Source organism: Salmo salar, chromosome ssa05 (assembly GCF_905237065.1).
Source record: "Salmo salar chromosome ssa05, Ssal_v3.1, whole genome shotgun sequence".
In the NCBI taxonomy this organism is placed as follows: Eukaryota; Metazoa; Chordata; class Actinopteri; order Salmoniformes; family Salmonidae; genus Salmo; species Salmo salar.
Genome location: NC_059446.1, coordinates 77,889,642 through 77,917,583, shown reverse-complemented (window position 1 = coordinate 77,917,583; position 27,942 = coordinate 77,889,642). Strand labels below are relative to the sequence as shown.

General features: G+C 44.7%; 2 protein-coding genes across 7 annotated transcripts in view; one reads left to right on the top strand and one right to left on the bottom strand.

Moving 5' to 3' along the window:
* LOC106605954 (sperm acrosome membrane-associated protein 4) overlaps nucleotides 1–9,153 on the top strand; it is a 15,621-nt gene extending 6,468 nt beyond the window's left edge. The window contains exons 1-3 of one of the 2 annotated variants that reach the window (XM_045719002.1): nucleotides 1,417–1,668; nucleotides 4,229–4,369; nucleotides 6,652–9,153. In XM_045719002.1, coding sequence (XP_045574958.1) covers nucleotides 1,614–1,668; nucleotides 4,229–4,369; nucleotides 6,652–6,872 — 417 coding nt within the window. In that variant the 5' untranslated portion in view covers nucleotides 1,417–1,613 and the 3' untranslated portion in view covers nucleotides 6,873–9,153. Of the gene's footprint in view, nucleotides 1–1,416; nucleotides 1,669–4,228; nucleotides 4,370–6,651 lie in introns of those variants that run through there. The other variant, XM_045719003.1, reaches the window with a different exon arrangement.
* msh5 (mutS homolog 5) lies at nucleotides 8,020–27,942 on the bottom strand. Of its 5 annotated transcripts, XM_045718997.1 has the most exons (26): nucleotides 27,818–27,940; nucleotides 27,524–27,625; nucleotides 27,305–27,428; nucleotides 26,937–27,017; nucleotides 26,657–26,710; nucleotides 26,417–26,538; nucleotides 26,035–26,144; nucleotides 25,895–25,930; nucleotides 25,736–25,818; nucleotides 25,555–25,600; nucleotides 25,195–25,333; nucleotides 25,023–25,085; nucleotides 24,792–24,920; nucleotides 24,623–24,695; nucleotides 23,982–24,091; nucleotides 21,804–21,884; nucleotides 21,596–21,683; nucleotides 15,219–15,286; nucleotides 15,014–15,132; nucleotides 14,758–14,884; nucleotides 14,513–14,662; nucleotides 13,000–13,074; nucleotides 12,688–12,834; nucleotides 12,346–12,483; nucleotides 8,915–8,988; nucleotides 8,020–8,131 (listed from the first exon to the last, which is right to left on the bottom strand). In XM_045718997.1, the coding sequence occupies exons 2-26, from the start codon at nucleotides 27,611–27,613 to the stop codon at nucleotides 8,020–8,022; spliced, it is 2,439 nt and encodes an 812-aa protein (XP_045574953.1). In that variant the 5' UTR covers nucleotides 27,614–27,625; nucleotides 27,818–27,940. The 5 variants fall into 5 exon arrangements, with proteins under 5 accessions (XP_045574953.1, XP_045574956.1, XP_045574954.1 ...); XM_045719000.1 differs by lacking the exon at nucleotides 12,688–12,834 and having other exon boundaries at nucleotides 27,818–27,941; XM_045718998.1 differs by lacking the exon at nucleotides 26,937–27,017.

The window sequence follows — 27,942 nt, the reverse complement described above, 5'->3', positions numbered from 1 at the left end:
CACCTGTGACACACAGCAACAACACCTGTGACACCTGTAACCCACAGCAACAACACCTGTGACACCTGTAACCCACAGCAACAACACCTGGGACACCTGTAACCCACAGCAACAACACCTGGGACACCTGGGACCCACAGCAACAACACCTGGGACACCTGGGACCCACAGCAACAACACCTGGGACCCACAGCAACAACACCTGGGACCCACAGCAACAACACCTGGGACACCTGGGACCCACAGCAATAACACCTGGGACACCTGGGACCCACAGCAATAACACCTGGGACACCTGGGACCTACAGCAACAACAACTGGGACAGCTGGGACCCACAGCAACAACACTTGGGACACCTGGGACCCACAGCAACAACACCTGGGACACCTGGGACCCACAGCAACAACACCTGGGACACCTGGGACCCACAGTTAACACCTTAACATAAAGTAGGATTTCAATAGCGCCCCTCTTCATGTGGTAGACCATTCAGTCAAGTACAGATGTCCATTAGTCATCTAACCCTCATTGTTGATTTAGGCCATCCCAGTATTCCCTTTGAGGTGTTTAAACATGTTCATGAAATAATGAAGTGTAACAGGCTTTTTCCAGCGGCCCTGCGAGATACCCTAATCCTCTCCATCTGTTCTTTCCTTTGTAACTTTAAATCCATATTTTTTGCTTTTCGTAGTGTATTTTTGTAAATACAGGGCTCATCTGTAAAACAAACCGTGGTCTCAGCATGACTCCCTGTCAAAATAAAGGTTCAATCAAATAAGTATTTAGATCCCACATAAGGAGTATTTCTAAGAATCCAACAGCTGTTTCTCAAAAAAACATTCTCTCTGATGATGCTAATGTGTTAGTTTAATATGGGGGGAAGTACAGATATTTTCATGAGCTAGTGAAATAGCCCAGACTAGTTACAGACAGATCTTTGTCTGAGCCGATTGGTTAACTAAATGTCTTAGCTTTACAATAACACAGTTGTGTAAAAATACTTTAAAGTACTAATGAAGTCGTTTTTGGGGGTATCTGTACTTTACTATTTACCAGTGTGACCTGACTATTAAAAAACCAAGAAAATTATGCCGTCTGGTTTGCTTAATATAAGGAATATGAAATTATTTATACATTTACTTTTGATACTTAAGTATATTTGAGCAATTACATTTACTTTTGATACTCAAGTATTTTACTGGGTGACTTTTACGCACGTCATTTTGTATTAAGGTATCTTTACTTTTACTCAAGTATGACAATTGGGTACTTTTTCCACTACTGCAATAACATGCTCCGGATCAGTGGGCAAGCCATCCGGAGCAGAGAGGTAAAGACAGAGGCTCTCTATAAGCTGTCTATATATAGACAGCTTATAGAGAGCCTCTGTCTTTACCTCTCTGCTCCGGATGCCTTGCGCAGTGTTGCCTCTGACAACAACAGTGATTGGTCTGTGAGAATAGACAGGTATAATGCGTCTTAATCCAATTCTAGCTACAGGGGTGCCTGCTCCTACTGTCACAATGGAGCTCATTGACTTCCTCAGGGACACTCCTCGTTTTGTGGTCTCAACTGGCCCTTCTCTGGATAGTTTGAAGGATTTATTTCTGAAATGAGGGGATTGATGCTCTGTGTTTTTGCCCTGGCGATGTTAACAGCTTCTGCAGGTAAATCGAGATGAATTGGTCTTTCTCTGATCTGGGTCATAGTATTTAGGTAGGCTATACTTTAGGTATGGGATGTGAAGTTTTTCACACAGAAGGTGGGGGACATAAAATTGAAATGTTATAATCATGATGTTGTTTAACACCAACTACAGACCCAGGTCATTGTAAATAAGAATTTGTTCTTAACTGACTTGCCTAGTTAAATAAAGGTTAAATACATAAAATAAAAAACTCCAAACTGCTACAGCACATTTAAGATATATATATTTTTAAATGTGTGTTCATAAAGCATACATAACACGTCAATAGGAACATAAACATGACATTGTAGCTACACAGAGCCTCCATGAACATATTCACTACGAAAATAATTATATGATATTACACAAATGTATCAGTTTTATACAAATACTGGGATTGTTCTGATTGAAGAGGATGGGCTTTTCATGTATTTAACCACCTCCACCAGTCCTGCAGTCACTATCCTGAAGGTAGTTGTGCTTTTTTTCCTGAAAAAATGTTGGGTTGGGTGACTACGTTTGGGATGATTACTGGAAGAGAAGATAATTACTGGAAGAGAGTTAAGTTGAGGTTGAATTGGGTGACTCTATGTTTGGGACAGAGGAGGCTGGTGGGATGAGCTATAGGAGGAATGGAATGAATGGAACAGAGTCAAACATGGTTGTCATATGTTTGATGTGTTTGATACCAATCCATTGATTCCATTCCAGACATCACAATGAGCCTGTCCTCCTATAGCTCCTCCCACCAGCCTTCTCTGGTTTGGGATGATTACTGGAATTAGTTTTAGGTAGCTATTATAATCCATTTAGTAATCATTAGGTCCACCGTAGTCCTGGTGTGTGCATGCAGGTCTTTGTTCCAACCCAGTGATATAGCAAACACTGGATGAAATACTTCCTAGTTCTAGTTGGTGAGTTTGTGCAACCCCAACCCTCTAGCCAATTAGTGTTCACCTGAGCTGGCAGGGGCTAACAAGCTAACAGGATGAGAGGGGCTGATGACCAGAGATTAGGAACATCACTGAAACTCAGGGTTTGGATTAGCACTAGGAGCTGCTCCCACCAGAGGTGGATGGCCATGTTAGGTGGTAATGGAACAACAGTATAGCTGGACTAGCTATAAGCAGTAAGTCTAACCCTAATGTGTACATAGGGTTAGACTTACCACCTAAACCTAATTTCCACCTACCGTAGGTGCTCAAAGTGCTTTACAAACTTACCTCATCCACCATTAATGCTTTTCAGTAGAGGGATGCATTGTGGTATACTGCTGGCAGATGAACACAAGCTACCTAAGAAAATTACCTGACTAAACTACTTTAGTTTCCCCTCTTACTGTAACATCTTGGTGCACTATACACATTCTTCTGTAGTCTACTATAGACACAGTGTTCTGTAGTCTACTATAGACACAGTGTTCTGTAGTCTACTATAGACACAGTCTTCTGTAGTCTGCTATAGACACAGTCTTCTGTAGTCTGCTATAGACACAGTCTTCTGTAGTCTGCTATAGACACAGTCTTCTGTAGTCTGCTATAGACACAGTCTTCTGTAGTCTGCTATAGACACAGTCTTCTGTAGTCTGCTATAGACACAGTCTTCTGTGGTCTGCTATAGACACAGTCTTCTGTGGTCTGCTATAGACACAGTCTTCTGTGGTCTGCTATAGACACAGTCTTCTGTGGTCTGCTATAGACACAGTCTTCTGTGGTCTGCTATAGACACAGTCTTCTGTGGTCTGCTATAGACACAGTGGTTACCGTGAGCTACCTTGGATGTGAGTAAGATAGTGACCCATCAGGTGAGAGTATGGCCTTAAAATCTCTCCCCAAGGTTAACCAAAAAGTAAAGTTTCTGGCTAGGAAATAATGTTTTCATGATAGGAAAATACTGCAGACACTGGCAGGGCTCCTTGTGCAGTGTCATTTTGATTGGATAATAGATTTTGTGTGTGCCTCAAGAATAAGCTTCAGAAAACTCAGAATAAGCAGTGGTGGAAAAAGTACCCAATTGTCATACTTGAGTAAAAGTAAAGATAACTTAAAATAAAATGACTCAAGTGAAAGTCACCCAGTAAAATACTACTTGATTAAAAATTATAAATAATTTCAAATTCCTTATGTTAAGCGAACAAGACGGCAGCCTTTTCTTATTTTTTTAATTTACGGATAGCCAGGGGCACACTCCAACATGCAGACATCATTTACAAAGGAAACATGTGTTTAGTGAGTCTACCAGATCAGAGGCAGTAGGGATGACTAGGGATGTTCTCTTGATAAGTTTGTGAATTAGACCATTTTCCTGTCCTACTTTTGGGTGTCAGGGAAAATGTATGGAGGAAAAAGTACATCATTTTCTTTAGGAATGTAGTGAAGTAAAAGTAGTTTTTTTTATGTATGTAATGTTGTCTCCGTCAGGAGCAGCCTTTGACTTTAAATGATCAATTCTATCAATAAATCAATATAGCACTCATGACTTGTAGCGATTATGTCCCTGTGTGAGAGTGTACTGTATATGATATTACCCTGTGGTCCCAGATGAGGATGATCAGGAGGAGCAATGGGAGGAGGGGCCTCTGCAGTGTTTCCGCTGTGACCTGGGCTTCTGGGATGCCTGCTACACCACCAAAACCAACTGCAACATCGGGGAGAAGTGCTACACTGGCCGAGGGAAGGCAGGTGGGTCACATGGATAGACATGGCCGGCGGGTGCTGGGTGTTTCTGTGTGTGGGTGTTTCTGTGTGTGAGTGTTTCTGTGTGTGTGTGGGGGTTGTGTGTGAGTGTTTCTGTGTGTGTGTGTGGGGGCTGTGTGTGGGTGTTTCTGTCTGTGTGTGTGGGGGCTGTGTGTGTGTGTGTTTGTGTGTGTGTGTGTGGGGCTGTGTGTGGGGGGCTGTGTGTGGTGTGTGTGTGTGTGTGGGGGCTGTGTGTGTGTGTGTGTGTGTGTGTGGTGTGTGTGGGGCTGTGTGTGGGTGTTTCTGTGTGTGTGTGGGGGCTGTGTGTGGGTGTTTGTGTGTGTGTGTGGGGGCTGTGTGTGGGTGTTTGTCTGTGTGTGTGTGGGGCTGTGTGTGGGTGTGTGTGTGTGTGTGTGGGGGCTGTGTTTGTGTGTGTGTGTGGGGGCTGTGTGTGGGGTGTTTCTGTGTGTGTGTGTGGGGGCTGTGTGTGTGTGTGGCGGCTGTGTGTGGGTGTTTGTGTGTGTGTGGGGGCTGTGTGTGGGTGTTTCTGTGTGTGTGTGTGTTTTATGTGTGTGTGTGGGGGGGCTGTGTGTCAGTGTTTCTGTGTGTGTGTGGGGGGCTGTGTGGGTGTTTCTGTGTGTGTGGGGGCTGTGTGGGTGTTTCTGTGTGTGTGTGTGTGTGTTTCTGTGTGTGGGGGGCTGTGTGTGTGTGTTCTGTGTGTTTGTGTGTGTGTTTCTGTGTGTGTGGGGGGCTGTGTGTGTGTGTGTGTGTGGGGCTATGTGTGAATGTTAATGTGTGTGTGGGTGTTTCTGTGTGTGTGGGGCGGCTGTGTGTGGGTGTTTCTGTGTGTGTGGGGGGCTGTGTGTGTGTGTGTGTGGGGCTGTGTGTGTGTGTGTGGGGGCTGTGTGTGTGTGTGTGGGGGCTGTGTGTGGGTGTTTCTGTGTGTGTGGGTGTGTGTGTGTGTGTGTGGGGGGCTGTGTGTGTGTGTTTGTGTGTGTGGGGGCTGTGTGGGTGTTTCTGTGTGTGGGGGGCTGTGTGTGTGTTGTGTGGGGGCTGTGTGTGTCTGTGTGTGTGTGTGTGTGTGGGGCTGTGTGTGTGTGTGTGTGTGTGTGTGCTGTGTGTGTGTGTGTGTGTGGGGCTGTGTGTGTGTGTGTGTGTGGGTGTTTCTGTGTGTGTGGGGGCTGTGTGTGTGTTCTGTGTGTGTGGGGGGCTGTGTGTGTGTGTGTGTGTGTGTGGGGCTGTGTGTGTGTTTCTGTGTGTGTGGGGGGCTGTGTGTGGTGTGTGTGTGTGTGTGTGTGGGGGCTGTGTGTGTGTGTCTGTGTGTGTGGGGGGCTGTGTGTGTGTGGGGGCTGTGTGTGGGTGTTTCTGTGTGTGTGGGGGGGCTGTGTGTGTATGTGTGGGGGCTGTGTGTGGGTGTTTCTGTGTGTGTGTGGGGCTGTGTGTGTGTGTGTTGCTGTGTGTGTGTGTGTGTGGGGCTGTGTGTGTGTGTGTGTGTGTGTGTGTGTGGGGGCTGTGTGTGTGTGTGTGTGTGTGTGTGTGGGGGCTGTGTGTGAGTGTTTCTGTGTGTGTGGGGGCTGTGTGTGGGTGTTTCTGTGTGTGTGGGGGCTGTGTGTGGGTGTTTCTGTGTGTGTGGGGGCTGTGTGTGGGTGTTTCTGTGTGTGTGGGGGCTGTGTGTGGGTGTTTCTGTGTGTGTGGGGGGCTGTGTGTGGGTGTTTCTGTGTGTGTGGGGGCTGTGTGTGGGTGTTTCTGTGTGTGGGGGCTGTGTGTGAGTGTTTCTCTGTGTGTGGGGGCTGTGTGAGTGATTCTCTGTGTGTGGGGGCTGTGTGTGAGTGTTTCTGTGTGTGTGGGGGCTGTGTGTGAGTGTTTCTGTGTGTGGGGGGCTGTGTGTGAGTGTTTCTGTGTGTGGGGGGGCTGTGTGTGAGTGTTTCTGTGTGTGTGGGGGCTGTGTGTGAGTGTTTCTCTGTGTGTGGGGGCTGTGTGTGAGTGTTTCTCTGTGTGTGGGGGCTGTGTGTGAGTGTTTCTTTGTGTGTGTGTGTGTGGGGGCTGTGTGTGAGTGTTTCTCTGTGTGTGGGGGCTGTGTGTGGGTGTTTCTGTGTGTGTGTGTGTGTGTGGGGGCTGTGTGTGAGTGTTTCTCTGTGTGTGGGGGCTGTGTGTGAGTGTTTCTGTGTGTGTGTGGGACATTACGGTGCTGGGTTTTGTGGATTTTTGGCAGAGAAATGTGAAGAGGGGCGTATTAGTGTGTTGACAGTGTCTATGTGTGTTAACAGTGTGTGTGTGTGTTTCTGTAGGTGATGTGTTGGATGTTAAGTTGCTGGGCTGTGTCAAGGCGAAGGAGTGTGAGCTGGTGACCAATGTGGAGATCTTCTCCAACACAACCATCTACGTGATGACCAGGCACTGCTGTGACACACACTTCTGCAACACCGGACACACACTACCCCTCAACACACTCCTCTCCCCGACAGTGACTATAATAACCATGATCCTCACCTTCAACAGACTACAATAACCACCATGCATCATAAAGTCCCCAGCAGCTCACCTTTATTCAATTTTCTTAATTCTGTTAATATTCTGTGTTTATTTGTCGAGGAATATGGACAGTAATTAACATATGTGGATGTGCCAGACTGAGGCAAAAGTCTCATGTTCAAACCTTAGAAGCTGACTCTGGGCTTGGGCAAAATTGGTTAGATGGTTTTATGGAATTCAATTTTGAATAAATGTAATTTTCTCATTCTGTTGTTGGCATAAACTAGAAAAGGAGACTGGATTTTATTTTCTATCATATTTATTGAACATTCTGAATTGTAACTGTGAATAACGTAATACGAATTTACATTGTCCTCAATCTTGGTTGGGATATTTTAAACACGTTAAAATTACTTTTATGTTCTCCTCCAAACTGAAATATTCCATAGAGAATACTACAGTATCTCCCATTGACTTTAGTGTTATGGTAAATCCTAAAGTAGTATGCATCAATCTCTCAGACCCATAGGCACAGATCTAGGATCATCTTAACCTCTCTAAATCCATCAGCATCTTGGGGCAACTTCCTCTTACAGTCAGTGAAGCTGAGGTCATACTGGACAGTGTTTTAGTGTATCTCCCATTGACAACAGTAGTACTGGTATACAGTAGTGTTGCTGTTACATAGACAACAGTAGTACTGGTATACAGTAGTGTTGCTGTTACATAGACAACAGAAAAACTAGTATACAATAGTGTTGCTGTTAGATAGACAACAGTAGTACTGGTATACAGTAGTGTTGCTGTTAGATAGACAACAGTAGTACTTGTATACAGTAGTGTTGCTGTTACATAGACAACAGTAGTACTGGTATACAGTAGTGTTGCTGTTCCATAGACAACAGTAGTACTGGTATACAGTAGTGTTGCTGTTACATAGACAACAGTAGTACTGGTATACAGTAGTGTTGCTGTTAGATAGACAACAGTAGTACTGGTATACAGTAGTGTTGCTGTTAGATAGACAACAGTAGTACTGGTATACAGTAGTGTTGCTGTTAGATAGACAACAGTAGTACTGGTATACAGTAGTGTTGCTGTTAGATAGACAACAGTAGTACTGGTATACAGTAGTGTTGCTGTTAGATAGACAACAGTAGTACTGGTATACAGTAGTGTTGCTGTTAGAGCAGGTCTCCTCCAGAGGGAAGCAGCTCCTCCTTCATGTAGCGCTGCAGATCCACACTCTGGTCCTCAAGGTTCACACACAGGAACTTCTTCACCACACAAACACACCTGACAGGGACACACACACAAAGAAAACACCTGTGTGTGTATGTATTGCAGACAGAATAACTTATTTAAAATGTTCATCTGAGCCATCTGTGTTGCAGGTGAATGGTAACAGCTGAATAAGATGAGAAAAAGAGGAAACCCACACACTGATCTTGATAGTATCACTGCTCTTTAATAACTTTACGTATCGACCTCAAGGCCTTCCTCAGAGCGTTTGTAAGTGTTTATAATTAGCAACCGTATGTAGATATTGATCCACCCACATCCGTTCAATGCATCGAATGGGGTTGGAGTCGTTGGAAAATAAGCAAGTGTTACCAAATATAACATTGTGCATTTATTTCATAACTATTCTAATAACGTGTGTACATAACTCAAAAAACGCCTGTAAAACCACAATGAGGACATCAACCTATCAAGTCAGTTTTCATAAATCATTTCATAAATCAGTGCAAGAAAAAACGTCAGAGTAAACTGAAGTGGAGGCATTCATTCATGTTCACATTTACATGCATTCTTTTATCTCAACTTATTTAAATGTAAAATCTGTCTTTAGAGTCTCACCTGCACATTGACTCGGTACAGGTACTCCTCGTATTTAGCCTCGTTATTGTTGTTATTGTGTTACTATTTCCTTTTTATTGAGTAAATATTTGTCTTATTCTAACTCTGCACTGTAGGGAATGGGCTCGTCAGTAAGCATTACACTGTCTACACCTGTTGTATTCGGCCAATAACATTTGATTTGACTTTGTGTGTGTTCACTGTGAGTGTGTGACTTACTTGTTTGCCTGCTCCTCTGTAGATGGTCGGTCGATGCGTTTAATGGTCTTTCCTGTTCTGTACAGTTCAGATACCTACACAAACGCACATACATAACTTACACTCTTAGTTTGCATTTCTGTTGAAATAAATGTGATGCCTTATTGTACTTGTGTGCATAGACATAGGAAGTAGTTTGGGAGAGTGGAGGCTGCTTTATATTTTCATTCATGGTAGAAATAAAATTGTTAAAGAATATATTTGAGGGTGGGTGCTGGAGAAATTTTTTTGGCGCGTTACAGATGCTATATCAGTCCGCTAATACAGCACTATTAAAGATGGTGTGCACTACTTTTGTGGAGAAATAAATAAATATACAGTTGAAGTCGGAAGTTTGCATACACCTTAGCCAAATACATTTAAACTCAGTTTTTCACAATTCCTGACTTTTAATCCAAGTAAAAACTCCCTGTCTTAGGTCAGTTAGGATCACCACTTTATTGTAAGAATGTGAAATGTCAGAATAGTAGAGAGAATGATTTATTTCAGCTTTTATTTCTTTCATCACATTCCCAGTGGGTCAGAAGTTTACATACACTCAATTAGTATTTGGTAGCATTGCCTTTAAATTGTTTAACTTGGGTCAAACGTTTTGGGTAGCCTTCCAAAAGCTTGCCACAATAAATTGAGTGAATTTTGGCCCATTCCTCCTGACAGAGCTGGTGTAACTGAGTCAGGTTTGTAGGCCTCCTTGCTCACACACGCTTTTTCAGTTCTGCCCACAGATTTTCTATAGGGTTGAGGTCAAGGCTTTGTGATGGCCACTCCAATACCTTGACTTTGTTGTCCTTAAATCATTTTGCCACAACTTTGGAAGTATGCTTGGGGTCATTGTCCATTTGGAAGACCCATTTGCGACCAAGCTTTAACTTCCTGACTGATGTCTTGAGATGTTGCTTCAACATATCCACATAATTTTCCTTCCCATGATGCCATCTATTTTGTGAAGTGCACCAGTCCCTCCTGCAGCAAAGCACCCTCACAACATGATGCTGCCACCTCTGTGCTTCACGGTTGGGATGGTGTTCTTCGGCTTGCAAGCTTCCCCCTTTTCCTCCAAACATAACAATGGTCATTATGGCCAAACAGTTCTATTTTTTTTTAAACGCACCAAAGTACGTTAATGTCTAGGAGACAGAACGTGTCTCCTTCCTGAGCGGTATGACAGCTGCGTGGTCCTATGGTGTTTATACTTACGTACTATTGCTTGTACAGATGAACATTGTACCTTCAGGCATTTGGAAATTGCTCCCAAGGATGAACCAGACTTGGAGGTCTACAATCTTTTTCTGAGGTCTTGGCTGATTTCTTTAGATTTTCCCATGATGTCAAGCGAAGAGGCACTGAGTACACAGGTACACCTCCAATTGATTAAAATGATGTCAAGAAGCTTCTAAAGCCATGACATCATTTTCTGGAATTTTCCAAGCTGTTTAAAGGCACAGTCAACTTAGTGTATGTAAACTTCTGACCCACTGGAATTGTGATACAGTGAATTATAAGTTAAATAATCTGTCTGTAAACAATTGTTGGAAAAATTACCTGTGTCATGCACAAAGTAGATGTCCTAACCGAACAAAACTATAGTTTGTTAACAAGACATTTGTGGAGTGGTTGAAAAATGTGTTTTAATGATTCCAACCTAAGTGTATGTAAACTTCCGACTTCAACTGTATAAACACACACAGCGCATTCTGAAAGTATTCAGACCCCTTGACTTTTCCCACATTTTGTTATGTTAGCTTTATTCTAAATGGATTAAATTGTTTTTTCCCCCCCACCTCATCAATCTACACACAATACCCATAATGACAAACCCTTTTTTTTTTAGCAAATTTACAAAAAATTTAAAACTGAAATATCACATTTACATTAGTATTCAGGACCCTTTACTCAGTACTTTGTTGAAGCATATTTGGCAGCAACTACAGCCTCGAGTCATTTTGGGTATGACGCTACAAGCTTGGCACACCTGTATTTGGGGAGTTTCTCCCATTCTTCTATGTAGATCTTGTCAAGCTCTCAGGTTGGATGGTGAGCGTTACTGCACAGCTATTTTCAGGTCTCTCCAGAGATGTTTGATCGGGTTCAAGTCCAGGCTCTGGCTGGGCCACTCAAGGACATTCAGAGACTTGTCCCGAAGCCACTCCTGTGTTGTCTTTGTGTTGTTGTCCTGTTGGAAGGTGAACCATCGCCCCCAGTCTGAGGTCCTGAGCGCTCTGGAGCAGGTTTTCATCAAAGATCTCTGTACTTTGTTATGTTCAGCATTCCCTCGATCCTGACTAGTCTCCCAGTCCCTGCCGCTGAAAAACAACCCCTCAGCATGATGCTGCCACCACGATTCCCCATGGGGGATGGTGCCAGGTTTCCCCCAGACGTGACACTTGGCATTCAGGCCAAAGAGTTCAACCTTGGTTTCATCAGACCAGAGAATCTTGATTCTCATGGTCTGAGAGTCCTTTAGGTGCCTTTTGGCAAACTCCAAGCAGGCTGTCATGTGCCTTTTACTGAGGAGTGGCTGCTGTCTGGTCACTCTACCATACTAGCCTGATTGGGGTGGACTCCAAGTTGTAGAAACATCTCAAGGATGATGAATGTGATGGATTCTATTAAAATGTAACATGTTTCAAGTTAAACTGTAGTTTGTTTGTATCCTGTTTAGTGAATGAGTATTGTGATTATTAATGGAGTTTAGGCCATGAAACTGTGTGTATGCTAATTTAGAAAGGTTGACCTAATCAGATAAGAGGAAATTGCCTAGGATCAAAGAGCAGGGTCAGGCCCAGGACAATGAAGATGGACGGGTTGTGATTCTGACATCTAGCAAAACAAAGATAGGACCATGGACATTCCACAGGGGAAAGGAGGGAAACTCATTGGGGTTATAAAATGTATAGCTGGGGAGGTGACACCTACAAGAGGGTGGTGACCAAAAGGAGGGAAGAGTATAAGATGTTTTGTGAACTTCTAAATGTGTGCACTCAGCTGACTGTATCCTTGGTATTAAACACTTAACTTCTCTTGAGCTTTTGGTCTCAATTCCTTATTGCAAAGAGGTTGCAATTGCATTTTTCTTAAAAAAAAATGGAAACAGGATGCACCTGAGCTCAAATTTGAGTCTCATAGGGTCTGAATACTTACGTAAATAAGGTATGTTTTTTTATTTGTAATAAATGTGCAAAAATGTTTAAAAGAAAGCTGTTTTCGCTTTGTCATTGTGGGGTATTGTGTGTATTTGAGGCTGTAATGTAACAAAACGTATAAAAAGTCAAGAGGTCTGAATACTTTCCGAATGCACTCTACATATAAAATAAAATCTTCCGATTTTTCAGGGAGTGCTGCAGCACCCCTACTTCCCGCAGCTATGCTAGTGTGTGTGTGGTGTAGTGTACCTCCACTCCTCTCTGTACGAGGCTGGGGGGAAGGCCTGCCAGTGTAGCGATGTTGGCTGCGTAGCTGGAGCGACAGATCCCATCCTTCAGCTGGTACAGAAACACCAATTCATCCCCATCCACCGCTGTCTCCAGAGTCTACACACACACACACACACACACACACACACACACACACACAACACAAACATATCAAGGCTGGGATTCAGTCCAAGGCATGCTTAGGGCTTCAGTCCAAGACATGCTTAGGGCAGACAATACACCTTTTAAAAGGGTTTTTCCCCAACAAATCCCGGCCTTACATACAGAAAGGGACAGATTACACACATACACAGGCAGTACCAGTAGTGACAGCAGGCCTGAGGAAGGTAGGAGACCCAGCTGTAGCAGACTGTGGAAGTTAGTGGCCAATAGAATGTGAGGAACCTCAGCTGGAACTCTTTTCAGCCAATGAGAGATAGATGCCGCCAGAAGGGAAAGCCCATCCACCTGGTGAGAAACAGTTCAACAGTTTACTTGGAACCACATTGAAACACTGAAGCATAGAAAGACCCAAAGAAAGGCAAATAACTGGGCAGTGTAAGGGAGACCTTTCTCCTCCATCCCTACTTTCATGTCTCTCACGTGTTTCATCCCTCTTTCCCTCTCTCTCACCGTGTTAGTTCCTTTCCCAAACTCATCAATCAGGACCAGTGAGTGACCGCTGCTGTGGTTCAGAGCATGAGCCATCTGTAGCACAGACATACACACACATACGTGTATGACACACTGAGAATAGGTAAATGCATGTGTGTCTGTAGTGCAGTGGTGTAAAGTATTTAAGTGAAAATACTTTAAAGTACTACTTAAGTAGTTTTTTTGGGCGGTATCTGTATTTTACTATTTATATTTGTGAAAACTTTTACTTTTACTCCACTACATTCCTAATGAAAATAATGTACTTTTTACTCCCATACATTTTCCCGGATACCCAAAATTACTTGTTACATTTTAAATTCTTAGCAAGACAGGAAAATAGTCAAATTCACGCACTTAAAGAGAACTTCCCTGCCTACATACTGCCTCTGATCTGGCGGACTCACTAAACACACATGCTTTGTTTGTAAATGAGTGTTGGACTGTGCCTCTGGCTATCAATATTAAAAAAATAAAAATATTGTGCCATCTGGTTTGCTTAAAATTTTAAATGATTTATACTTTTAATTTTGATAAATAATGTAAATTTTTGCTTGACCTGACCAAATTCACATAGAATTGTGAGTTATAGATATTTCATTCCCACTGAAAGCAAGTCTAAGAAGCGATAGATGTGTTTCTATGCTTCGCGTTCTGAAGTTTGTTTTTGCGTCTTTTACTTTTGGTTTTGTACACCAGCTTCAAAAAGCTGAATATACAATAGTTTTGGTTACAGAAAATATATTTCACAGCGGTTTAGATGGTACAATGATTCTCTACAGAATGACTGCTTGTTTTGTCACATAAACTGACATTTGGCAAACTATTAGGATTTTTGGAACCAGGAAATGGCGGAGCGATTTATGAATAGTGCATCTTGATCTTAAAGTATATTTTAGCAATTACATGTCATTTTAATACTTAAGTACATTTAAAATCCAATACTTTTAGAATTTTACTCAAGTAGTATTTATATCCTGCCTGGTTGGCCCTGACCAGGGCTATTAGCCTTCCCTGTAGCTCAGTTGGTAGAGCATGGTGTTTGCAACGCCAGGGTTGTGGGTTCGATTCCCACGGGGGGCCAGCACAGAAAAAAAAAAAATGTATGAAATGTATGCATTCACTACTGTAAGTCGCTCTGGATAAGAGCGTCTGCTAAATGACTAAAATGTAAATGTAAAATGTCTATCGTTGGACGGGGCCAGTGTCCCCCGACCCCCCCCGTCTCAACCTCCAGTATCTATACTGCAATAGTCTATGAGTCAGGGGGCTAGGGTCAGTCTGTTATATCTGGTGTAATTCTCCTGTCTTATCTTGTGGCCTGTGTGAATTTAAGTATGCTCCCTCTAATTCTCTCTCTCTCTCTGACTTTCACTTTTACTGGAGTCAATTTCTATTAAGGTATCTTTACTTTTACTCAAGTATGACAATTTGGTACTTTTTCCACCACTGGTGTAGTGTGTGTGTGTGTGTGTGTAGTGTGTGTGTGTACCTGGTTGAGGTCTATCATGAAGGTGCTGAGTCCTACAGACACAGATTCTCTGCTCTGCATGCGTGTGAAGATTCCGTCCACCAGACCAATCTCTGCCTCCTTCGCTGGCACGTCAGAACCAATCAGAGCCATGAACACAATCAGACCCACCTGACCCAGCCAATCAGAAGGAAGAGACAACAATCTATCCTGAAACTGTCTTTGACACTTTCTGTGTGTGTGAGTAAGTGTGTGTCTGTCTTTGCCTGTTTGAGGTAGATGCTCTTGCCAGATGAGTTGGGTCCGGTGATGATCTTGACCCGTCCCAGAGTCTCAGAACTCAGGAAGGAGTTAGACACAAACATAGGAGAACACAACTCCAACAGAGGGTGTCTGAGAGAGTGAGAGAAAGAGATATCTGAGCAACAACAACCCTTATCTGCCTCTCTAACCTCCTCCCTGGATACCTTAGGGGTTCATACAGGCATTTAGCCAGCTGGAATGGGGTCTGAGTGTGCGTACCTGGCCTGTCTGAGTGTTATCCTGTGGTGGTTGGCCAGAGTGGGGGTAGTGTATCCGTACTCCTGGGAGGCGTGGCTCAGTGCCATCAGACAGTCCAGCTCAGCACTCAGATCCAGAACCTACACACACACACACACACACACACGTAGCATAATCCCACGAAAAGGTAAGTGTGCACACAGAGATACCACATAAAGACGCACACCTTGTATAGACAGGCGCTTCTCTCCAGCACTGTGGTCTGCAGCTGTGTCATAACCGCTGTCTCCATGTCTGTGAGAGAGAGAGAGAGAGAGAGAGAGAGAGAGAGAGAGAGAGAGAGAGAGAGAGAGAGAGAGAGAGAGAGAGAGAGAGAGAGAGAGAGAGAGAGAGAGAGAGATTCAGACATGCAGAGAGTATGGTCTACTTTTTTTTTTCTTCCCCAAAGGGTTTCTTCGGTTGTACCCTAGAGAATTCTAAATAACGCCACGGGTCTGGGTCAGATCTCATATGATTGTCACAGGTCTTGAGTATGTGTAATTTTAACTGACTTGTCCGGAAGGGCCTGTAAATATCCAAACGTGACTGCTGCAGCAGAGAGACAAGACAGAAATGTATAATTTATGCTGCTGGTCTTGCTTTTCAGAAGAGTGGAGATTGGTGCATGTAGCATGTTGTTGGCCAATCATAAGTCATCAAAGTGCCAATAGGCTACAATCATAGTCTCCATGTGTGGCAAAGGTTAGGAGATATCTAATCAACGGAAGATGGAATTAAAATTACGGAGTTAAGAACCAACAGGTAGGCAGACTGCTACTTAATATTCTGAAAAGAGTTGATGTTATTTGTAACTGTAGGATGAGAAGGCGCACGCACGGTCCTGTGTGGCTCAGTTGGTAGAGCATGGTGTTTGCAACGCCAGGGTTGTGGGTTCGATTCCCACGGGGGACCAGTACGGAGAAAAAAATGTATGAAATGTATGCATTCACTACTGTAAGTCGCTCTGGATAAGAATGTCTGCTAAATGACTAAAATGTAAAAATGTAAAATGTAAATGCATAAGTTAGCATAGCTAGCTAGCGTTACTAGCTTCTCGTCCTGGTTTGATGTCGTCCAAGACTGGTACTACGTGATCAAATGAAATTGTATTTGTCCCATGCGCCAAAAACAACAAGCCCCTAACCAACAATGCAGTTCAAGAAATATAGTTAAGAAAATATTTACTAAATAAACTAAAGTAAAAAAAAAATATCAAAAAGATAATAAGAAAATTACATAACAATAACGAAGCTATGTACAGGGGGTACCGATACCGAGTCAACGTGCGGGGACACAGGTTAATCGAGGTAATTTGTAAAGTGACCATGCATAGATAATAAACAGCGAGTAGCAGCTGTGTAATAACAAAGGGGGGTCAATGTAAATAGTCCAGGTGGCCATTTGATTAATTGTTAATAATAGCAGTCTTATGGCTTGGGGGTAGAAGCTGTTAAGGAGCCTTTTGGTCCTACAATTGTTTGGGCCTTCCTCTGACACCGCTTGGTATATAGGTCCTAAATGTCAGGAAGATTGGCCCCAGTGATGTACTGGGCCGTACGCACTACCCTCTGTAGAGCCTTATGGTCAGATGCCGAGCAGTTGCCATACCAGGCGGTGATGCAACCAGTCAGGATGCAGCTGTAGAACTTTTTGCGGATCTGGGGACCTATGCCAAATCTTTTCATTCTCCTGAGGGGGAAAAGGTGTTGTCGTGCCCTCTTCACAATTCTTGGTGAGTTTGGACCATGATAGTTTGTTGGTGATGTGGACACCAAGGAACTTGAAACTCTCGACCCGCTCCACTTCAGCCCTGCGATGTTAATGGGGGCCTCTTTGGCCCTCCTTTTCATATAGTCCCAGTTGTCTTGAAAGCATCATAAATCCAGAGAATGCCAGACTGATGACAAAATGTGCCCACAAAGGAGCGCCGCGCCACCTTCCTGTTCAAGTGAACACAGGACAACAAGGTGAGTCCAAAAATGTCTTGTATGCTGCTGCATAAATGATGTAATATGGCAGGGAGATATGTATACTGTAGCTAAGAAAGTAATACTAAGTGTATGTTGTGTAGTAAGCTGTTAGTAGCCCATGTGCCTCACCCAAATAATTTGGTCTATTTTCACTTCTTAATTTTGTTCTGACCTGGTAGTGCACATGTAGCCTATAACCAGTTTTTTTAGAAATGTAATCATCGAATATTGTAAGACCTTTCATTGTCTGCTTATATGCCCCCTTTATTTATCCTTCAATTTTGACTTGGTGTACAGGGAGAACACTAAGAACGGCCCATGTTCTGAATTCTGTTGCTGTACATCTCAAAAGTGCTGAACAAATAGTTATATTGACTACGCCCGTCCTAGCTTGCTCATGAATGTCTTAATCAAAATTACGGATTGCCTGTTATTCGCTTGTCGTCCCCTTATGCCATAGTTTGTACATCTCAATTGTCAGTAGAAACCACATTTGTTTAAACACGTCAGCCATTTCCAGGCAGTATCCCATCCGGCCATGATTGGGAGTCCCATAGGGCGGTGCACAATTGGCCCAGAGTCGTCCAAGTCTGGCCGGGGTAGGCTGTCATTGTAAATAAGAATTTGTTCTTAACTGACTTGCCTAGTTAAATAAAGGTTACATATCAGCTATGTTTTTTTTAAAGGCAGTAAATGAGGCTGAATGAACTGTTTCGCTGACAGACAAGTCTCCGCTGACAGCCAGGTGTAGGTGGTAAGGTGTTGGGACTGCTGTTGGGACTCTGCTGTTGGGAAAGTTTTATGTAAGCCCTAACAGTTATTGGGCACCGTTATAGTGCAATTAATGTATTGTTTAGTGTCGTGTTGTGTAGTGGCTTTGCTGGCATGCATCCCACAATTGTTTTTTTTGCCCCACCAAGATTTACATGCTAAAATCGCCACTGGTACCAACGCACATTGACTTGGTACCGGTACCCCCTGTATATAGCCTCGTTATTGTTATGTAATTTTATTGTGTTACTTTTTATACATTTTTTACTTTAGTTTATTTAGTAAATATTTTCTTAACTCTAATTTCTTTCACTGTATTGTTGGTTAAGGCTAGGGGACAGTATTCGGAAGTTGTTCGGAAGTGACTGACATGCCCAAAGTAAACTGCCTGTTACTCAGGTCCAGAAGCTAGGATATGCATATAATTGGTAGTATTGGATAGAAAACAGTCTGAAGTTTCTAAAAAAAACGGTTAAAATAATGTCTGTGAGTATAACAGAACTGATATGGCAGGCAAAAACCCGAGGAGAATCCATCCGGATTCTTTTGTTTTTTTGAGGTCACCACCCATTGAAATGCTTGTCTATGGGATATTCAAAAGAAATCCTCCCAGATTGCAGTTCCTATGGCTTCCACTAGATGTCAACAGTCTTTAGAAAGGGTTTGAAAAATGAATTAGTAGTTGTAGTTTTTCAAGGTGGCTCTCATTTTGACTGTGTGGACGCACGTACCTTGTTATTTATCTCCGGTATTGAACATACTACATTCCGTCTCAAAATGTTGCGTTTATTTACATATTAGGGTACCTGAGGATTGATTAGAAACGTTGTTTGACTTGTTTGTACGAAGTTTATTGGTAACTTTTGGGATTCCTTTGTATGCATGTTGAACAAGTGGAACGGGTGAGCTAAAGGGTAGAGCTGCCGCTTTCAAGGTGCGGGACTCTAACCCGGAAGCTTACAAGAAATCCCGCAATGCCCTGCGACGAACCATCAAACAGGCAAAGCGTCAATACAGGGCTAAGATTGAATCATACCACACCGGCTCCGACGCTCGTCTTATGTGGCAGGGCTTGCAAACTATTACAGACTACAAAGGGAAGCACAGCCGCGAGCTGCCCAGTGACACGAGCCTACCAGACGAGCTAAATCACTTCTATGCTCGCTTCGAGGCAAGAAACACTGAGGCATGCATGAGAGCATCAGCTGTTCCGGATGACTGTGTGATCACGCTCTCTGTAGCCGACGTGAGTAAGACCTTTAAACAGGTCAACATTCACAAGGCTGCGGAGCCAGATGGACATGTGCTCCGGGCATGTGCTGACCAACTGGCAGGTGTCTTCACTGACATTTTCAACATGTCCCTGATTGAGTCTGTAATACCAACATGCTTCAAGCAGACCACCATAGTCCCTGTGCCCAAGAACACAAAGGCAACCTGCCTAAATGACTACAGACCCGTAGCACTCACGTCCGTAGCCATGAAGTGCTTTAAAAGGCTGGTAATGGCTCACAACAACACCATTATCCCAGAAACCCTAGACCCACTCCAATTTGCATACCGCCAAAATAGATCCACAGATGATGCCATCTCTATTGCACTCCACACTGCCCTTTCCCACCTGGACAAAAGGAACACCTATGCGAGAATGCTATTCATTGACTACAGCTCAGCGTTCAACACCATAGTACCCTCAAAGCTCATCACTAAGCTAAGGAACCTGGGACTAAACACCTCCCTCTGCAACTGGATCCTGGACTTCCTGACGGGCCGCCCCCAGGTGGTGAGGGTAGGTAGCAACACATCTGCCACGCTGATCCTCAACACTGGAGCTCCCCAGGGGTGCGTGCTCAGTCCCCTCCTGTACTCCCTGTTCACCCACGACTGCATGGCCAGGCACGACTCCAACACCATCATTAAGTTTGCTGACGACACAACAGTGGTAGGCCTAATCACCGACAACGACGAGACAGCCTATATGGAGGAGGTCAGAGACCTGGCCGGATGGTGCCCGAATAACAACCTATCCCTCAACGTAACCAAGACTAAGAAGATGATTGTGGACTACAGTAAAAGGAGCACCGAGCATGTCCCCATTCTCATCGACGGGGCTGTAGTGGAGCAGGTTGAGAGCTTCAAATTCCTTGGTGTCCACATCAACAACAAATTAGAATGGTCCAAACACACCAAGACAGTCGTGAAGAGGGCAGGACAAAGCCTATTCCCCCTCAGGAAACTAAAAAGATTTGGCATGGGTCCTGAGATCCTCAAAAGGTTCTACAACTGCAACATCGAGAGCATCCTGACCGGTTGCATCACTGCCTGGCACGGCAATTGCTCGGCCTCCGACCGCAAGGCACTTCAGAGGGTAGCGTGTACGGCCCAGTACATCACTGGGGCAAAGCTGCCTGCCATCCAGGACCTCTACACCAGGCAGTGTCAGAGGAAGGCCCTGAAAATTGTCAAAGACCCCAGCCACCCCAGTCATAGACTGTTCTCTCTACTACCGCATGGCAAGCGGTACCGAAGAGCCAAGTCTAGGACAAAAAGGCTTCACAACAGCTTTTACCCCCAAGCCATAAGACTCCTGAACAGGTAACCAAATGGTTACCCGGACAATTTTCATTGTGTGCCCTCCCCCTGCTACTCTCTGTTTATCTTATATGCATAGTCACTTTAACTATACATTCATGTACATACTACCTCAATTGGCCCGACCAACAAGTGCTCCCGCACATTGGCTAACCGGGCTATCTGCACTGTGTCCCACCACCCGCCAACCCCTCTTTTTACGCTACTGCTACTCTCTGTTCATCATATATGCATAGTCACTTTAACCATACCCACATGTACATACTACCTCAATAAGCCTGACTAACCGGTGTCTGTATATAGCCTTGCTACTCTTATTTTCCAATGTCTTTTTACAGTTTTTTTTATTTCTTTACTTACCTACACACACACACACACACACACACACACACACACACACACACACACACACACACACACACACACACACACACACACACACCTTTTTTTCGCACTATTGGTTAGAGCCTGTAAGTAAGCATTTCTCTGTAAGGTCTACACCTGTTGTATTCGGCGCACGTGACAAATAACCTTTGATTTGACTTGATTACTGAATCAAACACGCCAACTAAACTGACTTTTTTGGGATATAAAGAAGGACTTTTGTAGCTGGGACCCTTGGGATTGCAAACAGAGGAAGATCTTCAAAGGTAAGTGATTTATTTTATCGCTATTTCTGACTTTTGTGATGCCTCTGCTGGTTTGGAAAATGTTTTTAATGCTTTTGTATGCGGGCACTGTCCTCAGATAATCACATTGTATGCTTTCGCCGTAAAGCATACAATGTGATACAACAAGAATTTAAGATTTTAAATGATGTATGACACTTGTATTTTCATGAATGTTTAATATTACGATTTTTGTATTTTGAATTTCGCGCTCTGCAATTTCACCGGATGTTGTCGAGATGGGGCGCTAGTGTCCCACCTAGCCCAAAGAGGTTATTAAGGGCTTGTAAGTAAGCATTTCAAGGTAAGGTCTACACCTGTTGTATTCTGCGCATGTTTAATTTGTTTGCTGTATTTAATACCATTCCACTTCATTAACATGAGCCCGTTCTCCCCAATTAAAGTGCCTCCAACCCGTGGTTTATATTCCGGTTTCTGACATTGCTCGTTCTGATATTTCTTTTTCTGGATTATGTGTGTCCCCATTTTAGAGAGGGCACAGAGAGAGAGAGAGAGACGAGAGAAGAGGAGCGAGAGAAAGAGGGGAGGGCTGACAGCCTGACCTTTGGTGTCACAGTGTAAGTCTCCCAGCAGGTCATCTAGCTCCTTGGTTCTCTGACTGCGGTAGTGCAGACGCTCCTCAGACAGAAACTAAACACACACACACACACACACACACACACACACACACACACACACAGTGAAAACATACACACATCATAAACTCATACTCACAGTGGGTGCAAACATACACATGTATCATACACGCACCATGAAGTCAAGGCCCTCTATCTCAAAGTCCTCTTTCTCCACCATGCTGGGCAACCGAGGGACCGAGAGCAGGAACCCTATCTGAGAGAGAAAGAAAGAGATAAATAAATTATGTTGATAGGATAGGACATCCAGATTACAATTTCACCTCATTTTATGGATGTTTAGAAAGCATCAGCATCCTATTGATCCTGACAGTCAGCAAGGTACACTTTAGATGTATTTGTTTAGCATTTAGCATCCTTGTTAGCATGTAAACCAGGGATGGGTAACCCCATGATGGATGTCAGATCAAGGGGATGTAGACAGACAGTAGTAGTAGATGTCAGACAAGGGGGATGTAGACAGACAGTAGTAGTAGATGTCAGACCAGGGGGATGTAGACAGACAGTAGTAGTAGATGTCTCAGACCAGGGGGATGTAGACAGACAGTAGTAGTAGATGTCTCAGACCAGGGGGATGTAGACAGACAGTAGTAGTAGATGTCTCGGACCAGGGGGATGTAGACAGACAGTAGTAGTAGATGTCTCAGATCAGGGGGATGTAGACAGACAGTAGTAGTAGATGTCTCAGACCAGGGGGATGTAGACAGACAGTAGTAGTAGATGTCTCAGACCAGGGGGATGTAGACAGACAGTAGTAGTAGATGTCTCAGACCAGGGGGACATAGACAGACAGTAGTAGTAGATGTCTCGGACCAGGGGGATGTAGACAGACAGTAGTAGTAGATGTCTCAGATCAGGGGGATGTAGACAGACAGTAGTAGTAGATGTCTCAGATCAGGGGGATGTAGACAGACAGTAGTAGTAGATGTCTCAGACCAGGGGGACATAGACAGACAGTAGTAGTAGATGTCTCAGACCAGGGGGACGTAGACAGACAGTAGTAGTAGATGTCTCAGACCAGGGGGATGTAGACAGACAGTAGTAGTAGATGTCTCAGACCAGGGGGACGTAGACAGACAGTAGTAGTAGATGTCTCAGACCAGGGGGATGTAGACAGACAGTAGTAGTAGATGTCTCAGACCAGGGGGATGTAGACAGACAGTAGTAGTAGATGTCTCAGACCAGGGGGATGTAGACAGACAGTAGTAGTAGATGTCTCAGACCAGGGGGACGTAGACAGACAGTAGTAGTAGATGTCTCAGACCAGGGGGATGTAGACAGACAGTTATAGTAGATGTCAGACCAGGGGGATGTAGACAGACAGTAGTAGTAGATGTCTCAGACCAGGGGGATGTAGACAGACAGTAGTAGTAGATGTCAGACCAGGGGGATGTAGACAGACAGTAGTAGTAGATGTCTCAGACCAGGGGGATGTAGACAGACAGTAGTAGTAGATGTCTCAGACCAGGGGGATGTAGACAGACAGTAATAGTAGATGTCAGACCAGGGGGATGTAGACAGACAGTAGTAGTAGATGTCAGACCAGAGGGATGTAGACAGACAGTAGTAGTAGATGTCAGACCAGGGGGATGTAGACAGACAGTAATAGTAGATGTCAGACCAGGGGTATGTAGACAGACAGTAGTAGTAGATGTCAGACCAGGGGGATGTAGACAGACAGTAGTAGTAGATGTCAGACCAGGGGGATGTAGACAGACAGTAGTAGTAGATGTCAGACCAGGGGGATGTAGACAGACAGAAGTAGTAGATGTCAGACCAGGGGGATGTAGACAGACAGTAGTAGTAGTTGTCAGACCAGGGGGATGTAGACAGACAGTAGTAGTAGATGTCAGACCAGGGGGATGTAGACAGACAGTAGTAGTAGATGTCAGACCAGGGGGGATGTAGACAGACAGTAGTAGTAGATGTCAGACCAGGGGGATGTAGACAGACAGTAGTAGTAGATGTCTCAGACCAGGGGGATGTAGACAGACAGTAGTAGTAGATGTCTCAGACCAGGGGGATGTAGACAGACAGTAGTAGTAGATGTCTCAGACCAGGGGGATGTAGACAGACAGTAGTAGTAGATGTCAGACCAGGGGGATGTAGACAGACAGTAGTAGTAGATGTCAGACCAGGGGGATGTAGACAGACAGTAGTAGTAGATGTCAGACCAGGGGTATGTAGACAGACAGTAGTAGTAGATGTCAGACCAGGGGGATGTAGACAGACAGTAGTAGTAGATGTCAGACCAGGGGGATGTAGACAGACAGTAATAGTAGATGTCTCAGACCAGGGGGATGTAGATGACGCAGCAGGAGGGGATGCGGGTGTCCAGGTGCTCCAGCTCTCTGCGAGCCACGTCCGTCAGGAAGTCAGACAGTCCCATCATCCTCCTCTTCTCTGGCAGAGGGAGCAGACGGAGGTGACTAAGATGACCCTAACCTTCACCTTACCTTAACCATCAGCTAACCCTAACCTTCAGCTAACAAAACCCTAACCTTCAGCTAACCTTATCCCAACCTTTAGCTAACCTTATCCCAACCTTCAACTAACCTTATCCCAACCTTCAACTAACCTTATCCCAACCTTCAACTAACCTTATCCCAACCTTCAACTAACCTTATCCCAACCTTCAACTAACCTTATCCCAACCTTCAACTAACCTTATCCCAATCTTCAACTAACCTTATCCCAACCTTCAACAAACATAACCCCAACCTTCAACAAACATAACCCCAACCTTCAACAAACATAACCCCAACCTTCAACAAACATAACCCCAAACTTCAACAAACATAACCCCAATCTTCAACCAACATAATCCCAACCTTCAACAAACATAATCCCAACCTTCAACAATCCCAACCTTCAACAAACATAATCCTAACATAACTCTAACCTTCAGCATTGCCTAATGTTATGAATACTCACTCTCGTCTATAGCAGGGTCCACATTGGGTTTGACAGTGAAACGGTTTTCTGCTAAACTGCCCTCAAAGTCCACCTATACAATACACAAATCACAGAATAAAATGAGAATGAAACACATTGACATACAGAACATGGGAGCTGCACCTGACGTGTGTACTGTGTGTCCCACCACTCTGCTGATGAGCGAGGCGATGTAGTAAAGGTCATCTGAGAATCCCTCACTGATCTCCTGGAAGAGTTGGATGGACTGAGGCAGGGAGCGCACTGTGTCCCTGATACACACTGCACTATACACTGTCTACAACACAGACACACACACACTATTCACACTGCACCGTAGATTGTCTAATACACATTCAGACACGCTATTCATATAGATAAATGGCCATAGAACTCCTACCTTGTAGAGACCCTGCCAGTCAGAGACTTTGGTGTGAGACAGAGACATCGAACGCAGGAGAGTCTACAGCAGGAGAAATAACTCTTTATTACAGAATATTCATACTCATCACTGATGATGCAGACTGAGGCCTGCATGGCGCTGAAGGGTAAAGTTCACAGGTCATGGTTACCGGGATGTTCCTGATGTTGCGTAGGGAGGACTGCAAAGTGTTTAGGGAGTCAGAGTTGCGTGGACAGGAGAAGAATCTCACAACTTCCTGTCTCCTGTTCAACACCGCCAGGTCACGAGTAGGCCTCAGAAACCACTGGCTGAGAGAGAGAGAGAGAGAGAGAGAGAGAGAGAGAGAGAGAGAGAGAGAGAGAGAGAGAGAGAGAGAGAGAGAGATCGAATAACCAACTAGCTGAACAAGGATGGATAGATTATGACTACGCACCACAAACAGGTACTGAGGTATTGATTATGTTTCTCAGATATAATCTGTGTGTGGTTGGTTTCTGACACTTCAACCATGAGAACAGGTTTTCCTCACCGAAGCAGTTTGGAGCCAAACTTGCACCTGCAGTGATTCAGTATCCCTGAAACAGAGACACCAACACCCATGACATCATCACTACAGGAAACACGCCTGAGAGATCACCGCTTCTCATAATGCGAGTGTGAGAATGTACTGACATCACATCAGCGCATTAACTTCCCATAATGTGTGTTACCATAGAGACTGAGCCCTTCCTTCTCCCCAGACTGCAGCTTGTACACAGAGGGGTGCAGCTCCGACTTGAAGATCTGCAGCACGCTGGAACACACAACAAACATGGCAGAGAGAGTGTGTGTGTGTGTTTGTGTCTGTGTTCGTCTCCAGGGGGACTGACCTGTAAGTATCCTGGTCCACGTACACTATGTCTTTCCTGTAAGAGGAATGAAATTCAGATGTGAAAAAAAACATTCAACCACAATACCTATACACAACTGACCCATCTCTCTGTATGTGTGTGTTGTGTGTGTGTCTTACAGTGTGTAGGTGTGGAACTGTAAGATGGGGACTCCCACACTGCTGTCCTCTAGCTCCACTCCCACTCTCCTCCTGTCCAGACACTTCAGCAACGCACCTACTGACCGCAGCTAGGACACACACACACACACACACACACACACACACACACACACACACACACACACACACACACACACACACACACACACACACACACAATTTTCAATTTAATCTCAAATGTCAGTGTGAGGTTATTTTCCTGGAACAAGGGGGAGGAGAACTCACCATGAGGGGGGAGGAGAACTCACCATGAGGGGGGAGGAGAACTCACCATGAGGGGGGAGGAGAACTCACCATGAGGGGGGAGGAGAACTCACCATGAGGGGGGAGGAGAACTCACCATGAGGGGGGAGTCGAAGGAGATGCAGGAGGAGAGGTAGGAGATTCTCTCTCTCTCTGAGACGGCGGGAGGAAGGAAGGGAAAATGGGCAGACAACAGCCTCTGCTTACTGACCTCCAGACCTGTGGTAAAGAGAGGGGAGAGAGAGAATCTGTAACTGAAAACTTGACTATTGATGTTCAAAAGTTACACTGAGAACAATACCTAGTGTATTACCACAGGCAAGGCAGCTGTTCTTACCAAAGTCCACATAGGGATAGGTCACCACCTCAGGCCTGTAGTCTGGGTTGCCTCCTGGAAGCAGGGAGGAGAGGGAGTCAGAAAGAGAGGGGGATAGAAGAGAGAGAAAAAGAAGAGAGTGAGAGATAGGAGAAAGCTTGAGAGAGAGTGATAGAAGGGCAAGCAGATAAAGTGAGAAAGGGGAAGAAAGTACAAATGTATAAACCTTAACCATCACCCCTCCCCGGCCAGCCTAAAGTTTTGCCTTCCCCAGTCCTCCCTGTGCGGTGCTCCTCCTCACCCAGTCCCTGCACGAACTGGACCATGCAGCGTTCCTGCTTAGCACTGGTAATGATCACATGAGGGCTCACCTCCTGGACCACTGAGAGAGGGAGGGGGAAGACCGGAGGGGGCAGAGGCAGGGGACCGGGGACAGGGGGAAGGAGAGGAGAACAGGGGGAGGGAGAGGAGAAGGAGACGGGAGAGGAGGAGAGGGGGACAAGGGAGAGGGGACCAGGGGGAGGGAGAGGACAGGGGGAGGGAGAGGAGGAGAGGGGGACAAGGGAGAGGGGACCGAGGGGAGAGGGACAGGGGGACGGAGAAATGTGTTTGGGTCAGTTAGTAGTTTAGGTGTGTGTAAGTGTATGTGTGTTTAACTTTAGTATGTACCTCTGGCCAACAGTTGGAGCTCGTGGTTGTCTGAGGTGTCAGGCATGTAGTGCAGAGTGAAGTCTCTGCTGTCATAGAAACACAACCCCAACTGCCCATGCTGGGCAAACACGCTCAGCAACACCTGGAAACACACACACATTATCTTACTCTGCCATGGCCCATTGTTTGTAGTTGGTTTAGCACACATGACGTGTGTGTGTTCACTGTTGCTCTCACCTCATGTGATTCTTCCTCCTCCTCCTCTTCTCCATTCATATCGGGGAGCCCAGACAGGCCTCTTCCTCTGACATCACCAGGCACCGCCATATACTCTCTAGGCTACACAAAGACACGCAGACAACTTTGGCCTGAACTTTGTCACGTCAATCATGATATCATAATTTAGCTACTGTTAATTTGCTAACGTAAGCTACTTTGATTTTCACTTATGTAGTAGGCCTAGCCCTTTCCGTTTACAGACATATAGAATGTGCGCCTCAGTTATGGCATGTCTGTTAGTTAGCAACTTACCCGTTATCTATCTCAACTGACTTTAACGTTTACTCGGCTTTTTGCTGCTGTGTGTGTAGTTGATTTTAAGCGCGTCTCTCACTGTGATCTGGCACCTGGCGCGAGGCATGTCACCAAGCGCGCTA

Coding starts and splice junctions, on each gene's coding strand:
- msh5 (XM_045718997.1), bottom strand. CDS start 27,613: ATGGCGGTGCCTGGTGATGTCAGAGGAAGAGGCCTGTCTGGGCTCCCC. Junction 27,018..27,304: donor GCTCCAACTGTTGGCCAGAG/GTACATACTAAA, acceptor TCCCTCTCTCAG/TGGTCCAGGAGGTGAGCCCT. Junction 15,133..15,218: donor GAAGCGCCTGTCTATACAAG/GTGTGCGTCTTT, acceptor GTGTGTGTGTAG/GTTCTGGATCTGAGTGCTGA.